This window comes from Hyaena hyaena, unplaced genomic scaffold (genome assembly GCF_003009895.1).
Source record: "Hyaena hyaena isolate Hyena2069 unplaced genomic scaffold, ASM300989v1 scaffold_35, whole genome shotgun sequence".
Taxonomy (NCBI): Eukaryota; Metazoa; Chordata; class Mammalia; order Carnivora; family Hyaenidae; genus Hyaena; species Hyaena hyaena.
In genome coordinates this window covers 2,473,747-2,489,978 of record NW_024080667.1, presented here as the reverse complement: position 1 = coordinate 2,489,978, position 16,232 = coordinate 2,473,747, and the positions used below count along the sequence as shown (strand labels likewise).

General features: G+C 39.3%; 1 protein-coding gene across 1 annotated transcript in view; it reads left to right on the top strand.

The window, feature by feature from the left end:
* FBXO42 (F-box protein 42) overlaps positions 1 to 16,232 on the top strand; it is an 89,633-nt gene that overhangs the window by 23,690 nt on the left and 49,711 nt on the right. Inside the window, exon 2 of the mRNA XM_039229029.1 lies at positions 14,757 to 15,023. Coding sequence (XP_039084960.1) covers positions 14,774 to 15,023 — 250 coding nt within the window. The 5' untranslated portion in view covers positions 14,757 to 14,773. The remainder of the gene's footprint in view (positions 1 to 14,756; positions 15,024 to 16,232) is intronic.

Here is a 16,232-nt window from a genome sequence, read left to right as displayed (position 1 = left end):
TCCATGTTGCTACACATGGCCAGATTTCATTGTTTCTCATTGCCATGTAGTATTCCATGGTATAGATAAACCACATCTTCCTGATCCATTCATCTGTTGATGGACACTTAGGCTCTTTCCATGTTTTAGCTATTGTGGAGAGTGCTGCTCTTGAGTGCCTTTTATGCTGTTGCTTTGTCTGGACTTTATTGGAAACCATAGCAATAAGAAGTGAAATATGGGTTTTAATTAGGCTAGTTATTAATGAGCAGAATTGTAACTTGTGAAGTGATGAAAAGTAGGAACTATCTGTGTTATTTATCTAAAGTTGGCTTAGGTCTTGTAGGCCACCTAACTCAACAAATATTTATACAGCTCTTAACATAATGACGATACTGTACAAAATGAATAGAATGCCAAAAGGAATACCTAATGAGCTGGAGGGGATGGGACGATCTCACAAGGCATAACTCTTAAATAACAAGCAAGAATTTGCCAAGCTGGCAAGTAGAAGGGTATTTTAGGAAGGGGAGCGGGTAACCAGCAAGAACAAAGACCAGCGATGGGAAAAGAGCTTTAGTCTATCTATCATAGGAACAAGTAGTTGAAAATGACTGAACTGAAATCTGTGAGAAAGAGACATTAATTTTATTCTTAAATCCCTGACAAGCTTTGGTATCTATTGCCTAGTAATTTTATTCATTTTATCAAAATGTTTGTATTGTTTATAGGAAGAATTAAACCAAATAAAATATATTTTCCAAGGTCCAGTAGAATAACTTTATTTGCTTTCTGTCCAGATGACATATCAAAGTTTAGTCCATTAAATCTTTTTATCTGTTCCATAAATGTTTCTTTTTTTTGGGAGAAAAATAGATATATTTAATCTTCCTTCATGCAATAATAATAATAATAATAATAATAGTAATAGTCTGCTTTCCTACTGTGTTGGTGAAATTTAAAAATTATAACATACAAGTGCAATATCATTTTTTAAAGATTTTATTTTATTAAAATTTTTAATGTTTATTAAGTTTTGAAAGAGAGAGAGAGACTCACATACAGAGTGTGAATGGGGGAGGGGCAGGGAGAGAGGGAGACACAGAATCTGAAGCAGGCCCCAGGGTCTGAGCTATCAGCACAGAGCCTGATGTGGGGCCCAAACTCACACACTGTGAGTTCATGACCTGAGCTGGTCAGATGTTTAACTGACTTAGCCACCCAAGTGCCCCCATGATTTTAAAATAAAATAAAATTGAGGTGCCTGGTTGGCTCAGTTGGAAGAGCATGCAACTCTTAATCTTGGTGTCATGAATTCAAGCCCCATGTTGGATGTAGAGATTACTTACAAATAAATAAACTCCAAAGAACTTAAATTAAAGTCACTTGTTACATACACTGCAGGTGGGAGTGTGCATTGGAATAATGACTTCAGAAAATAATTTGACGTTACCTAGGAGAGATGTACATACTTGTACCTACACCTTGCAATTTCACTTCTAAATATGTATCCTTAGTTTGTTTGTTTGTTTTTTTTATTTATTTATTTATTTATTTATTTTGAGAGACAAAATATTCATGAGAGTGGAGGAGGGGCAGGGAGAGAGGGAGAGAGAATCTCAAGCAGGCTCCAGGCTGTCAGCATAGAGCCTGATGTGGGGCTTAACTCGAAGACCATGACATCAAGACCTGAGCTGAAACCAAGAGTCAGACACTTAACCAACTGAGCCACCCAGGCATCTCTCCTAAATATGTATTCTAGAGTATTGTTTTTGATTTCTGGTTTGTAGTCCATTAGTATGAATGAAGGCAATTTGGGGTGCCTGGGTGGCTCAGTCGGTTGGGCGTCCGACTTCGGCTCAGGTCATGATCTCACGGTTCGTGGGTTCGAGCCCCGCGTCGGGCTCTGTGCTGACAGCTAGCTCAACGCCTGGAGCCTGTTTTGGATTTTGTGTCTCCCTCTCTCTCTGACCCTTCCCTGCTCATGCTCTCTCCCCCTCAGAAATAAATAAAAAACATTTAAAAAATTTAAACCTTAATAAAAATATAGACCTTAAAAATATATGGATCTTAAGAATTTAGTGGAGAAAACACAAGAGCGAAAGCATTGTAAATGCAAATCATTGTAAATTAAAAAGCATTGTTAAAAAAGCCAACTAAAGAAAAGAACAGCTAAGATATTTCTAAAAGAAATCAGGTTACATTTATCTTTCGTGTATTCGTGCCAGTAGTTTTGTTTAAAATGACAACCTAGAAGAAATGGATACATTCCTAGAAAATTATTACCTACCAAAACTGAACAGGAAGAAATAGAAAAATTTGAACAGACCAGTTACCAGCAGTGAAATGGAATCAGTAATCAAAAAACTCCAACAAAGAGAAGTCCAGGGCCAGGCAGCTTCACAAGTGAATTCTACTAAACACTTAAAGAAGAATTAATAGCTATTCTTCTCAAACTATTCTCAAAATTCTCAAAAATGGAAGAGGAAGGGGAACTTCCAAATGCATTCTATGAGGCCAGAATTATCCTGATACCAAAACCAGATAAAGACACTAGAAAAAAAGAGAACTAGAGGCCAATATCTCTGATGAACATAGATGTAGAAATCCTCAACAAAATACTGGCAAACTGAATCCAACAATATATTTTAAAAAATCATTCACAGTCAAGTGGGATTTATTTCCTAGATACAAGGGTGGTTTGATACTTGCACATCAATCAGTATGATACATCACATCAATAAGCGAAAGGATGGGATGCCTGGATGGCTCAGTTGGTTGAGTGTCTGACTTTGACTTGGGTCGTGATCTTGTGATTTATGGGTTTGGGCCCCACATGGGTTTGCTGCTGTCAGCGCAGAGCCCGCTTCCGATCCTCAGTCCCTTTCTCTCTCCCTCCCCAACTCATGCTCTCTCTCTCAAATATAAATAAAAACATTTTAAAAAATAAGAGAAAGATAAAAACCATATGATCATTTCAATAGATGCAGAAAAACCATTTGACAAATACAATGTCCCTTCATGAAGAAAAGCTTCAGCAAAGTAGGTTCAGAGGGAACGTAAAGTCCATATATGAAAAACCCACAGCTAATATCTTCAGTGGGGAGAAACTGAGAGCTTTTCACATGAGGTCAGGAACAAGACAGAGATGTTGGCTCATACCACTTTCATTCAGCATAGTACTAGAAGTCCTAGCCATAGCAGTCTGACAACAAAGAAATAAAAGGTGTCCAAATCATTTAAGAAGAAGTAAAACTTTCACTATTTGCAGATGACATGGTACTATAATTATAGAGCTGTAGTAATCAAAGCAGTATGGTACTGGTACAAAAAAAAAAGACACATAGATCAATGGAATAGAATAAAAACTCAGAAATAAACCCACAATTTTATGGTTAATTAATCTTTGACAAAGGAAGGAAGAGTATTACAATGGGAAAACGATAGTCTTCAAATGTGCTGGGAAAACTGTACTGCTACATGCAAAAGAATGAAACTGGACTACTTTCTTACACCATACACAAGAGTAAAGTCAAAATGGATCAAGGATCTAAATGTGAGACCTGAAATAATAAAAATTCCTAAAACAGGCAGCAATTTCTTTGACATCAGCCATGGCAGCAGCTTTCTAGATAGGTCTTTTTGGGCAAGGGAAACAAAAGCAAAAATAAACTATAGGGACTGCCTCAAAATAAAAAGCTTCTGCACAGCAAAGGAAACAGTAATCAAAATGAAAACTCACCAACAAAACTACTGAATGGGAGAAGATATTTACAAATGACATATCCAATACATGGTTAGTATCCAAAATATATAAAGAACTGCTACAACTCAACGCCTCAAAACCAAATAACCCAATTAAAACATGGGTAAAAGACATGAACAGACACGTCTCCAAAGAAGACATACAAATGGCCTACAGACTCATGAAAAGATGCTCAACATCACTCAGCATCAGGGAAATACAAATCAAAACTACAATGGGACATCACCTCACACCTGTGAGAATGGCTAAAAGCATAACACAAGAAACAACAAGTGTTAGGGTGGATATGAAGAAAAAGGAACTTTCTGGCACTTTTGGTGGGAATGCAAACTGGTGTAGCCACTGTGGAAAATGGCATGGAGTTGCCTCAAAAAACTAAAGACAACTACATGTGATTCAGTAATGTGACTACTGGGTATTTCCCCAGAAAATACGAGATCACTAATTCAAAGGGATACGTGCACTCTGTGTTTATTGCAGCATTATTTTTTTTTAATTTAATGTTTATTTGAGAGAGCGTGTGCGTGCACACGCGTGCGCGCGCGCACACACACACACACACACGCGCACAAGCAAGGGAGGGGCAGAGAGAGAGGGAGACAGGATCCAAAGCAGGCTCTGTGCTGACAGCAGAGAACCGGACCTAGAGATCATGACTTGAGCCAAAGTTGGATCCTTAACTCACTAAGCCACCCAGGTGCCAGATTATGGACGCAGCCCATGTGTCTGTCAGTAGATGAATGGATAAAGAAGAACCAACCAACACACGCACACACGCACACCTAAAGGAATGTTATTCGGCCATTTAAAAAGAATGAAATCTGGCCATTTGAAACAACATGGATCAAGCTTGAGAGTATAATGCTAAGTGAAATAACTCAGAGGAAGACAAATACCATATGATTTCACTAAAGGGGAATTTAAGAAATAAAACAAATGGGTAAAGGAAAAAAGAGACAAACCAAGAAACAGACTCTTAATCTATAGAGAAGAAACAGATGGATACCAGAGGGGAGGAGGGCTGTATGTGTGAAATAGGTGATGGGGATTAAAGAGTACACTCACCATGATGAGCACTGAGTAGTGTATAAAATTGTTGAATTACTATATTTTACATCTGAAACTAATAGAACATTGTATGTTAACTATACTGGAATTAAAATAAACTTAATAGGGGCGCCTGGGTGGCTTAGTCGGTTAAGCGTCCGACTTTCGCTTAGGTCATGATCTCGCGGTTCGTGGGTTCGAGCCCCACATCAGGTTCTGTGTTGACTGCCAGCTCAGAGCCTGGAGCCTGCTTCAGATTCTGTGTCTCCCTCTCTCTTTGACCCTCCCCTGCTCATGCTGTCTCTCTCTCTCTCTCTCTCCTAGAAATAAATAAAACATTTTAAAAAAAAGTAAATAAACCTTAAAATTTTTTTTAAAAATAAAAATTAAAAAAGATAAAATAAACTTAATAAAAAAATTTTTAAATTCAGATTATATAGCATTTTAATTGTGCGATTCCTCCCCACCCCCCACAAAGCAAACTGTTAAAGTGAAATATCATGCCATAGTAGTGTTTCCCCAAAATACTCATTCACACTCATTGTCTTGTGGGTGTGTGCATATGTGTGTACGTGTGTGTGGGTTCCTTTCTTGGAAGGGAGACCTTTTATTCAAACACTGTGACCTTCCACCTTGTTCAGGTTTTTAAATATCCTTTTGTGAAACTATGGTAGGATTTGTGTATATGGTGTCTTTTTCCCCCTTGTCCTTATTTGGGAAAATAAAAATTTGTTGACTCTGTGTCAGTCCAAAAAAAATTGCTGATTTATGAAATGCAGAAGTCTGGGAACCACCATGAAAGACTCTCCACAAAAGGCTAAGAGAACCCTGGCATGCGGTGGTTTTTGCACAGTCCTCACTTGTCAGAGGGAAGGTGCATAGCTGACTGAGCCACTCAGGTGCCTGATACTGTATGTTTTTAATTTAAGGATAAAAATTCCCACTTCTTCATGCCTGTTTTTACTCTCTGCTCTCAGGTTTTGTTGGTCTTTAGCCATCTGAACTCTTAATTGCTTTTTATCTTTTTGATACGGTTTGTTTCTTTCATGAGAATATGTAGGAATTAACATTTAGGTTTTGATGTTGACTCTAAAATGAATTCATAAAGTTGTGTTTGGTCATTCATTCAGCAGCCTTTTGCTGAGGGCTTGTGTGGATGAGGAAACCATTTTCTATCGTGCCCTAAAGGGAGAGTAGGAGGCAGGCAGACAGCTGCAGTGTGGTAATTTCTAGTACTGCAGGCAGGTACGTAGCATTGTGGGAGCCAGAGTATATAGAGCTTTCTTGTGTATATTCTGAGCATTTCTTATAGCCTGATACAGTCAACTTTGCGTTAATATTGTTTACTACTGGGGCACCTGGGTGGCTCAGTCTGTTAAGTGTCTGACTTCGGCTCAGGCCATGATCTCATGGTTCATGAGTTCAAGCCCCACATTAGGCTCTGTGTTGACAGCTCAGAGCCTGGAGCCTGCTTCAGATTCTGTGTCTCCCTCTCTCTTGTCCCTCTCCCACTCGCACTCTGTCTCAAAAAATAAACATTAAAAAAAATACAGATTACTACTGTTATAGTATGGCTATTTGCCCCTTTTGCATTTTTCTTATTTTTTAATTAATTAATTATTTTGAGAGAGAGAAAGAGGCAGAGGAGAGGGAGAGAGAGAATCCTAAGCTACTCCATGCTGTCAGTGCAGAGCCTGATGCAGGGTTCGATCCCACAAACCGTGAGATCATGACCTGAAATCAAGAGTTGGATGCCCAACTGATTGAGCCCAGATGCCCCCATTTTTCTTAATTTCTTAAATAATTATTTTTGAGAGGGAAAAAATTTCCAAACCCAGAATAAGGCACCTTTTTAAAGATGTTTGTTTATTTATTTTGAGAGAGAGAGAGAAGGGGTGGGGAGAGAGAGAGAGAGAAGGTGGGGAGAGAGAGAGAATGAGAATGCAAGTGGGGGAGGGGCAGAGCAAGAGGGAGACAGAATCCCAAGCAGGCACGAGCTGTCAGTGCAGACAGAGCCTGATGTGGAACCTGATCCATGAGCTGTGAGATCATGACCTGAGCCAAAATCAAGAGTCAGATGCTTAACCGGCTGAGCCACCTAGGAGGCCTCAGAATAAGGCACCTTTTTTTTTTTTTTTTTTTTTANCAGCGTGAGCAGGGGAGGGTCAGAGAGAGAGGGAGACACAGACTCCGAAATAGGCTCCAGGCTCTGAGCTGGCAGTCAGCACAGAGTCCGACGCGGAGCTCGAACCCATGAACCGTGAGATCATGACCCAAGCGAAAGTCGGACGCTCAACCGACTAAGCCACCCAGGTGCCCCAATAAGGCACCTTTTTAATGTACCTTTTTTCTCCTCTAACTCCTCTCTGATTTATACTGTACTTCAAATGAAAGACTTTTGTTTAAAACTATTATATGTTAAATTATTACAATCCAAATTATTCTATACTTGTAAATTATTACTGTCTTAAAATCTAAAGATTAAAAAAATCTAAAAATTCAAGCTCTCACCCAATACAAATTTGCATATTAAAGTTCTGTTAAACTCCTTCTACCAAATGAAACATTTTGCTGAACCCAGAATATGTGGTTCCTCCATATGGAATTTTCAGAACCTAGAGTATTCCCATTCATGATATGAAACCACATTTTTCTTGACCATTTATAAGTAATAACAACTCCTTTGGCTTCTGCATGTGAATATGGTGAGCGCCCTGAGAACTGTTACATTTGTGCTACCACTCAATAGCAGTCATAAAGTGCTTTCATTTAATATCAGCCATTGTAAAGAATAAAAGTACTAATTAGGTAGTTTGGCAAAATATTTTATTTTTCTATTTCATTGAAGAGAGTCTTAATTAAATAACACATTGATGAGTTAGCCACTTAAAAAAGCTTACTGCAGCTGATACCTCTTATTAGGTTTGGAGTGCTTTACGGAAACAACTCTGAATTTGCTTGTCAAAATAACTCACAGTTTGCTAATAGCAACTGTAGTTATGCCAAATTGTTCTGTTTCTAGACTTTGTCACAACACTGACTGTCAAGAACTAAGGAGTCTCCAGATTATGAGCTTCTGTTAATATAGATAAAATATTAAGTAGCGTGTACACATGGTAAAGCACCCATCAAGTAAAAAATAGTTTTTACCTTTGTCCTAAAGGCAGTTGTGTAAGTAGCAAAGACTGTCATTTCAAGAGATAGTAATTTGAAGATTTTATCCCTTCACCTTCCCCCATTTCATTTTCTGAAATCCTGCCTGTTCTTCAAAGTTGAAATGCTTGCCTTTGCGTAATTTCCTGCTCAGACTAGTTGGAGCCATCTTCTCCTTCCCTGAACTGCCAGAGCTTCTTGTTTCATATCACAGGTCTGTCCTGTGTTGGTGTCTTTATTTAGGTGTCTTTGGTTCTTACCTCGTTAATCCCCTTGAGAGGGATAGTGGCATACCCTCTTTTTTAAAATTCTCATGGGATGTAAGCACGGTATTTTTTTTTTTTAAGTTTATTTATTTTGGGAGACAGAGAGATAGAAAGGGAGAGAGAGAGAGGTCCCCAACCGGGCTTCATGCTGTCAGCACTGAGCCCAGCTTGGGGCTTGAACTCATGAATCATGAGATTATGACCTGAACTGAAATCAGTGCTTAACTGATTGAGCCACCCACGTTCCCCATACAGTATTTTCATGTAAAGCAAATGTCTCATTGATTTTTGTTGAATGCATGAAGGTATAAGTTTCTATTTTCCTATTTTCTTTTTTAAGTTTATTTATTTTTGAGAGAGAGCAAGCAAGGGAGAGACACAGAGAGGGAGACAGAATCCCAAGCAGACTCCATGCTGTCAGCACAGAGCCCAATGTGGATCTCACAAACCGTGAGATCATAACCTAAGCCAAAATCAGAAGTTGGACACTTAACTAAACCAACTGAGCCACCCAGGCACCCTCCCCATTTTTCCATTTTCTATAACTCTTTCATTTGACTTAGGGCAATGATAATCATGTATATTAATAAGAAGGCTTGCTATGTTAGATTGAATTATACTGTGGTCTTCTATAAATCTTAACAGTAGTTTATATTTTTAAGAGTCGAATTTAATACCTTTTAGCTCATGTTAGTGCTGCTAAGGTGGATGACTTCATGAGTTCCTATTGATATCCTGAAGCCTCCTCAGAAGCTCTCATGTTGAGGGATGATTGGGGGTGCTTTTCCATTCAATCCAGCCACGTGTTTTTCAGTTAAGTCTCAGTGTTTATTTTACTGTCAGTAAGAGGTTCCTTTATTGAATTTTTAAAAAGCCTTTTGAAACTGTGAAAAATAATCTCAGTTGCATTTTAAATGTTTGTTTATTTTTGGGAGAGAGGCATGAGGAAAGGGAGAGAGAGAATCCCAAGCAGGCTCTGCTCTGTCAGTGCTGGACTAAGCCACCCAGGAACCCCAATCTTGATTGCATTTTAAATCTTTAGGTTCCTTTTAGGTAGGTGAAGTATATTTTGATTTCCATAAAGACGTGTTTACTCCAAGAGGACTGTCAGATGTCTAATGTACAGAAACCAAGGCATTGTTGATCAAATATTGTACTAGGATCTGATAATAATTTTTACAGGGAAAGCAAAGTAGTTTCATTCCCATCTTGAATTTCTGCAAATTGATTTTAAGTCTTCACAAGTTAATCACTTCCCTCCAAGGTGTTCAAAGTAGTTTGTTGATATCTGCCACCTTTACAGAATCTTCATATTGGTAGGGAGTTTTCATTATTTAGGGATAAAGAGGTTTTCCCTTTGCTGTGTGACTTACCCTGGAGGCTGACTCTCCATCTCAAAATCTTAACCTTAATTTATACTTTAGATGGGCAAGGTATTTGGATTTTTTAAAAATAAGCTCTATACCCAATATGGGGCTTGAGCTCATGACCCTGAGATCAAGAGTCGCATACTCTACTGCCTGAGCCAGTCAGGTGCCCCAAGGTATTTGGATGTTTAAAAGTGATTTGTAGGGGCGCCTGGGTGGCTTAGTCGGTTAAGCGTCTGACGTTCGCTTAGGTCATGATCTCGCGGTTCGTGGGTTCTTGTCCTTTGTCTGGCTTTGTGCTGACTTCCAGCTCTGATCCTGGAGCCTGTTTCAGTCTGTGACTCCCTCTCTCTCTGACCCTCCCCTGCTCACGCTGTCTTTCTCTCTCTCTCTCCTAGAAATAAATAAAAATCTTAAAAAAAAAAAAAAGTGATTTGTATTTAGTTGAATGTAGTCTGGTAGTGTAGTATACATAGTATAGTATAGTAGTGATACTACTGGGCCAAATAAATGGTTTCTTTAGTTGTACCCATCTTGACCCAGCAAAGGGTCATTGGGTATGGCTCAGGAGTGTGGTAGCAGACTCACAGACCAGTGTACACCTTAAAAGGTCAAAATTCAAGGAACCAGAGAGAGATGTTCATTCTGACCAATAAAATATCTTGACAGCATCCAATGACATATAAGGGTAGGGTCTGCTATTGCTGGATGTACTGATGGTGTAATTTCTATTATAAAATAGCATGAAGTCAGCACAAGGGGCTTGTGAGTAAAAATTTCAATAAACCTTGTGCTAATTTGAATGTCTGGTGCTAGCAAGACAAGATGGTCAGGCAAATGGTCTCTGCCCTCAAGGAGCTGATTGCAGTAAATTGACTGCATTCGTCGTTTGTCCTCAAAACTTGGGGAAACTAAGAAGTCCTAACACAAATATGAAGGGTATGAAGATTTCTTTTAAAGACTTCATGATCTCGGAGTAGGTTTGAGCCCTATGTTGGGTCTAGAGATTACTTTTTAAAAAGTCTTCAAAAAAAATAAAGGCTCCATGAAAGCTGCAGCTGGCTCAGTCTGTAGAGAAGCAACTCTTGAGCTCGGAGTTGTAAGTTCGAGTCTCACTTTGAGTGTATAGATTACTTTGAAAATAAAATCTTTTTTTATATATATAGTTTATGTATTTTTGATACGACAGAACATGAGTGGGGAAGGGGCAGAGAGAGAGGGAGACACAGAATCTGAAACAGGCTCCGGGCTCTGAACTAGCTGTCAGCACAGAATCCGACACAGGGCTCGAACCCACAAACAGCAAGATCATGACCTGAGCCAAAGCTGGACACTTAACTGACTGAGCCACCCAGGCGCCCCGAAAATAAAATCTTAAGAAATAGTAAAGACTTCATGAAAACCACATTCAGTGAGTTAACAGCAGTTGCATGTGAAATGTTTTATAGGGCTTCTTTTGGCATGAAAAAAATCTGTTTCAAAATGCCTCCATATCCTGTGGGAATATAAGTGATGATTTCATTACCTAATCATGGAAGTAAAAATGAGGGACCGTGCAAATTGGTGCTGAGCGTGTAATTACAGATGAATTGCATCTGAGCCCATCCCTGTGTGTTCTCACTGGCATCTGTGCTCAGGGCCAAGTTCGCAAACATGCCCCCAGGAGCATCGGATTTGATGCTTTTGCGGACAGTAAAATGGTTGAATGGTAAGAATTACTTAAAACTGAGTATTACAAAAGTTTGCATCCCTTTATGTAGGCTTACTAATTGTACTTTGAGAAGATTTGGAAAGGGAGTAAGAAGTTGTTTTATTGAGCCAAACAAATTTATTTTGCTTGGGGGAAAATAATATTATACAAATAACCTTTTGCAGCCTTCATTGATTCAGTTCTGAAGCAGACCCTAGACTCACAGTCTGTCAAGTTGTTGAGTAAAGAACAACTATATTTGAGATGCTATGTTTAATTCAAATGTGAAAGATGCAGCCACACTCAAGGAATCTGTTTCTTTGGACTCTTTTCCTTAGTGAATTCCAGAGCTGAGTGGGGGTTAAAAATATAAAAAAGTCAATAAATTAGGGAAGATAGCCAATGGGAGGTGAGAAATGATAACTTGCAAAGGGGAGAAGAAGAGGGAGTATGGGAAGTAGCTTTTTTAATTTTTAGTTTATATTGTACACAAAACTTTCGGGTAGGTGTTAGGGCCGGAAATGGAAAGGTCTCCTTTAGCAAGTTGTGCATGTGGAAGAACCGCTCACCCAAAGTGGGGAACAGCTATCTAGGATGCTTTACCTGCTACAATTACAGTAAACCTACAGTAAACACTCCTTCCCGACTTCAGGGGAGTGGAGGACGTTACCGCCACTGCCCTCTGCCGCTGCCCCCATTGGGGGGATTTCAGCTGCTCCACAACTTGCAGCTTGCCACCAAACCTTCCCCATCAGCAAGACTCTAGCAGACACTGCCAGGACACATTGTCATATCATGAGCTAATCTGATAGGTGGTTTTCTTGGAAGCAGTTTCATGAGTTGATTCATGTTTTCGTTTTTCTTAATGTGATCATCCTTCCAGTTTTTAAGATGTTGTACACAATTCCTGTATGAATTATAGGAGTGGTAGAGATGAGAAAGGAAACTTTCTTAGCTTCTTTGCTCTCCTCGTCCCCCTCACCTTTGGGAACATTTCAGATTTTTTTTTTTTTTTTTTTAAGATTTTATTGGAGGTGGTGCACCTGGGTGGCTCAGTTGGTTGAGCATCCAGCTTTTGATCTTAGCTGAGGTCATAATTCTGGGTCATGGGATCAAGCCTGATGTCAGGCTTCATGCCTGCTTAAGTCTCTCTCTCCCTCTCTCCCCCCCCTCCTGCTGCCCCTCTCCCCTGCCCTATTTTTCTTTTTAAAAAACTATAATAACAAAAAGGATTTTATTTTTTTAAGTAATCTCTATACCAGTGTGGGGCTTGAACTCAACCCTTGAGATCGTGTCGCACGCCTGTTGACTGAACGAGCCAGGTGCCCCTGGAACATTTCAGATCTTTCTCAAAGCCCCAACTATATTTCACAATCACTCCTCTCTTCCCATTAATTTTTGTTCTTTGCATCAGTGCTAGAGGGAATGCTGGGCATTTATAAGGTGAATGGCATAGTGAATGCTCTGGGCAGGTATGTGTGATTAAGGGGAATAGATGTATTAGAAAATAAGAAAACGAACTCAGATATCCCTTCAAGAAAAGACTTCCTGTCCATCTGTAAGGAGTGTCACTAAAGGAAGCCACTAGTCTCTTCAGGGTCAGCCTCAGCTTTGGAGCAGCCCTCAGCCAATGGCTGAGCAGAGCAGTGACAAAATGCTGCATTCTGGAGCTTTCTAACTGGCCGTCCTTGTTCCACGCTTTGTCAAATCTGCACCGTACTCTGCTCCTCCTGCCCAGTCCTGCTTCCTCCTTTTTTTCTTCTCACAAGAGTTCTCCTCGTTAAACCTTTTTTCATTCTGAATTTTGGGTTTTTTTTTTTAGCATTTGCTATCTGGATAATCTAACCTGTGACACACTGCTTACATAAATCACCCAATTCCCTTCATTTTACTGTTTTTTTTTTTTTTTTTTTTTTTTAACCTCTGTTTTTTTTTTAAACATCAGGGGAATGGTGTAAATGAATCGTCTGCTTCTCCATGTATATTTCACATGTGCTCTTTCTAGAAAATTTAGGGAATACGGAAAAGAAANAACCTTTTTTCATTCTGAATTTTGGGTTTTTTTTTTTAGCATTTGCTATCTGGATAATCTAACCTGTGACACACTGCTTACATAAATCACCCAATTTTCTTTTTTTTTTTCTTTTTTTTTTTTTTTTTTTTTTTTAACCTCAGGCTGTGCATGAAACATCAGGGGAATGGTGTAAATGAATCGTCTGCTTCTCCATGTATATTTCACATGTGCTCTTTCTAGAAAATTTAGGGAATACGGAAAAGAAATTAAAAATCAACTATAATGATTTTTTAAAATACCTTCACAAGAGGTAACTGTTGATAATGGCTTATTTTGGTAAACGTTAGAGCAGTGCATTAAACATTAGTGCTCATCTTGGTGAATTACCACCAACTGAACATATCTGTATAAAATTACCCAATCAGGAAACCACTTCACCAGCAGCCCTGTGGCACTCACTTGCAATAGCATGAATTTTGAATCTGACATAAGTGTGGTCATGTAGATTGTACCCTTCTGTCTTCTTTTGCTCAGTATTATATTTGAGAGATTTATCTGTGTGGGTGTCTGTAGTTCTTTGCTGTATTCCATTGTGTTAATCCCAAACGTGAATGTACCACAATTTATCTGTTATGTTATTGATGGACATATATTGTTTCTGTTTTTTTACTTCCTAGATCTGTTTTGGTGTTTTCTAATATAAATGTTCCCTTGTATTTGGTATTTTAGCTGGGTAAGCTTATTGTTGGAGCGTTTATTATCCTTGTAAGTGAATTGTCTTATGTAAGAAAAAGTTTTCTTAATCCACATCCTCAGATTGTTCTTATTACTCTTTATAGGACCCTCAGTTAGTTTTTCCTTTGAAGTCTGAGGTCTTGAATCATGTTAGTGGCCAAGGGAGTTTAGTTGCTGCTCCCTTTGCTTTCTTCCAGTCAGATGCTTACCTTATGAGAAACTGTTATGGAACAGTTTTCCTGTTTTATGGTTATGCCAGAGCTCGGCTATCATTCTCATTTACAGTGGAGAGAAAAAATACAATCAGAAGCCTTTAGGGGTGCCGGGTGGCTCAGTCGGTTGAGTGTCTTACTCTTGGTTTCAGCTCAGGTCATGATCCTGGGATCGTGGGATTGAGTCCGTGTTGGCTCTGCACTGACAGTGTGGGGCTACTTGAGATTCTTTCTCCCTCTCTCTTGTCCATCCTGCATGTGTTCTCTCTCTGTCTCTCAAAATGAATAAATAAACTTTGGGCGTGGGGGAAGAAGCCTTTAGGGATTTGTTAGATATTTGGGATGGACCTGGTATTTGAGTTCTACCTATCAAATTAAGGAGGCTTACAACTAGTGTAGGAATCTGCCGAAGAACAGATTTCACACTGAGAGTCTAAAAAAAAATCATGCGCAGCTTGGATGCATGTGCCTGAGTTATTTCAGAGCTTCTGACAATGTATACTGATGTTTGTTCATTTTTACTATAGCTGTTGAGTGGAATGTCATGGCCAGCTCCTCAGACAGTGAAGATGACAGTTTCATGGCCGTGGACCAAGAAGAAACTGTGCTGGAAGGGACAATGGAGCAAGATGAGGAGCCCCACCCAGTGCTGGAGGCTGAGGAGACGAGGCATAATAGGCCCATGTCTGAGCTGCCAGAAGAGGTTTTGGAGTATATCCTGTCCTTTCTTTCACCGTACCAGGAACACAAAACTGCAGCCCTTGTCTGCAAACAGTGGTATCGACTTATCAAAGGTACTGCGCAAAGGGGAAAGCTTATATTTCTATTTAAATTTGTTTTAAGTTTATTTTTAAGCTCCCAATTTCATTTTCTCCTTTCTCCCTTAAATTTATTATGGTTCTAAAATTTAGTGTTAGATGATTAACTCTGTACATTTTCCTTTTTTCTTAATTCTGGTTAGTTTTATGAACAGCTTGGATTTTGTAGTGTTTAATCCAACTTGCAGGATTAAAAAAAATTTTTTTTGACATTTATTCATTTTTGAGAGACAGAGTGTAAGCGGGGGAGGGGCAGAGAGAGAGGGAGACACAGAATCTGAAGCAGGCTCCAGGCTCTGAGCTGTCAGCATAGAGCCTGACCAGGGGCTCAGACTCATGGACCACAAGATCATGACCTGAGCAGAAGTTGGACGCTTAACCAACTGAGCCACCCAGGCAGTCTCTTTTACTTTTTAAAATGAATTTCTCCTTTTTTTCTTCCATTTTATTTTTTAAAAATTTTTATTTTTGAGAGAGAGAATATACAAGTGGGGGAGGGGCATAAATAATTCTTAACTTATTTTTGAGAGAGAGACAGAATCTGAAGCAGGCTCTGTGCCGATAGCAGAGAGCCCGATGCAGGGCTCAAAGCCACAAACCATGAGATTATGACCTGAGCTGAAGTTGGACACTTAACCAACTGAGCCACCCAGGCACACACCCCCCCCCTTTTTTTTTTTTTTTTTATATTAATTATTTTGACTGGGGAGAGAGAGAGAGCACATGAGTGAGCATGAGTGGGAGAGGCATAGAGGGAGAAAGAGAATCCCAAGCAGACACCTCACTGTCAATCTACAGAGCCCTTCTTGGGGCTTGATCCCAAGAACTGTGAACTAAGCTGAAGTCAAGAGCCAGAGGTTTAACAGACTGAGCCACCCACACACTCCTCTTTCATTTTCTAATCAAGATTTCAACTTTAGCTAAATGTTGTACTTACCAGGGCTGTGTATTTTTAATTAATAGATAGCAGTTATTTGGCTTCCTCACATTTTAGCCGGAAAGGGCCCGTTTTTTAATGAAAACCAAGCCAGTTGAATAAACTTTGATCAAAGCAAGGATTATATCAGTTTGTTCTTTCCTGGTGGGAACAGGCAGTCAGAAATATTACAGGGGAAAAAAAAAAACCTTTAGATTTTGCTCATCTGCTTACAACTGGTAATACTGCTATGCACAGCCTGCTTGCTC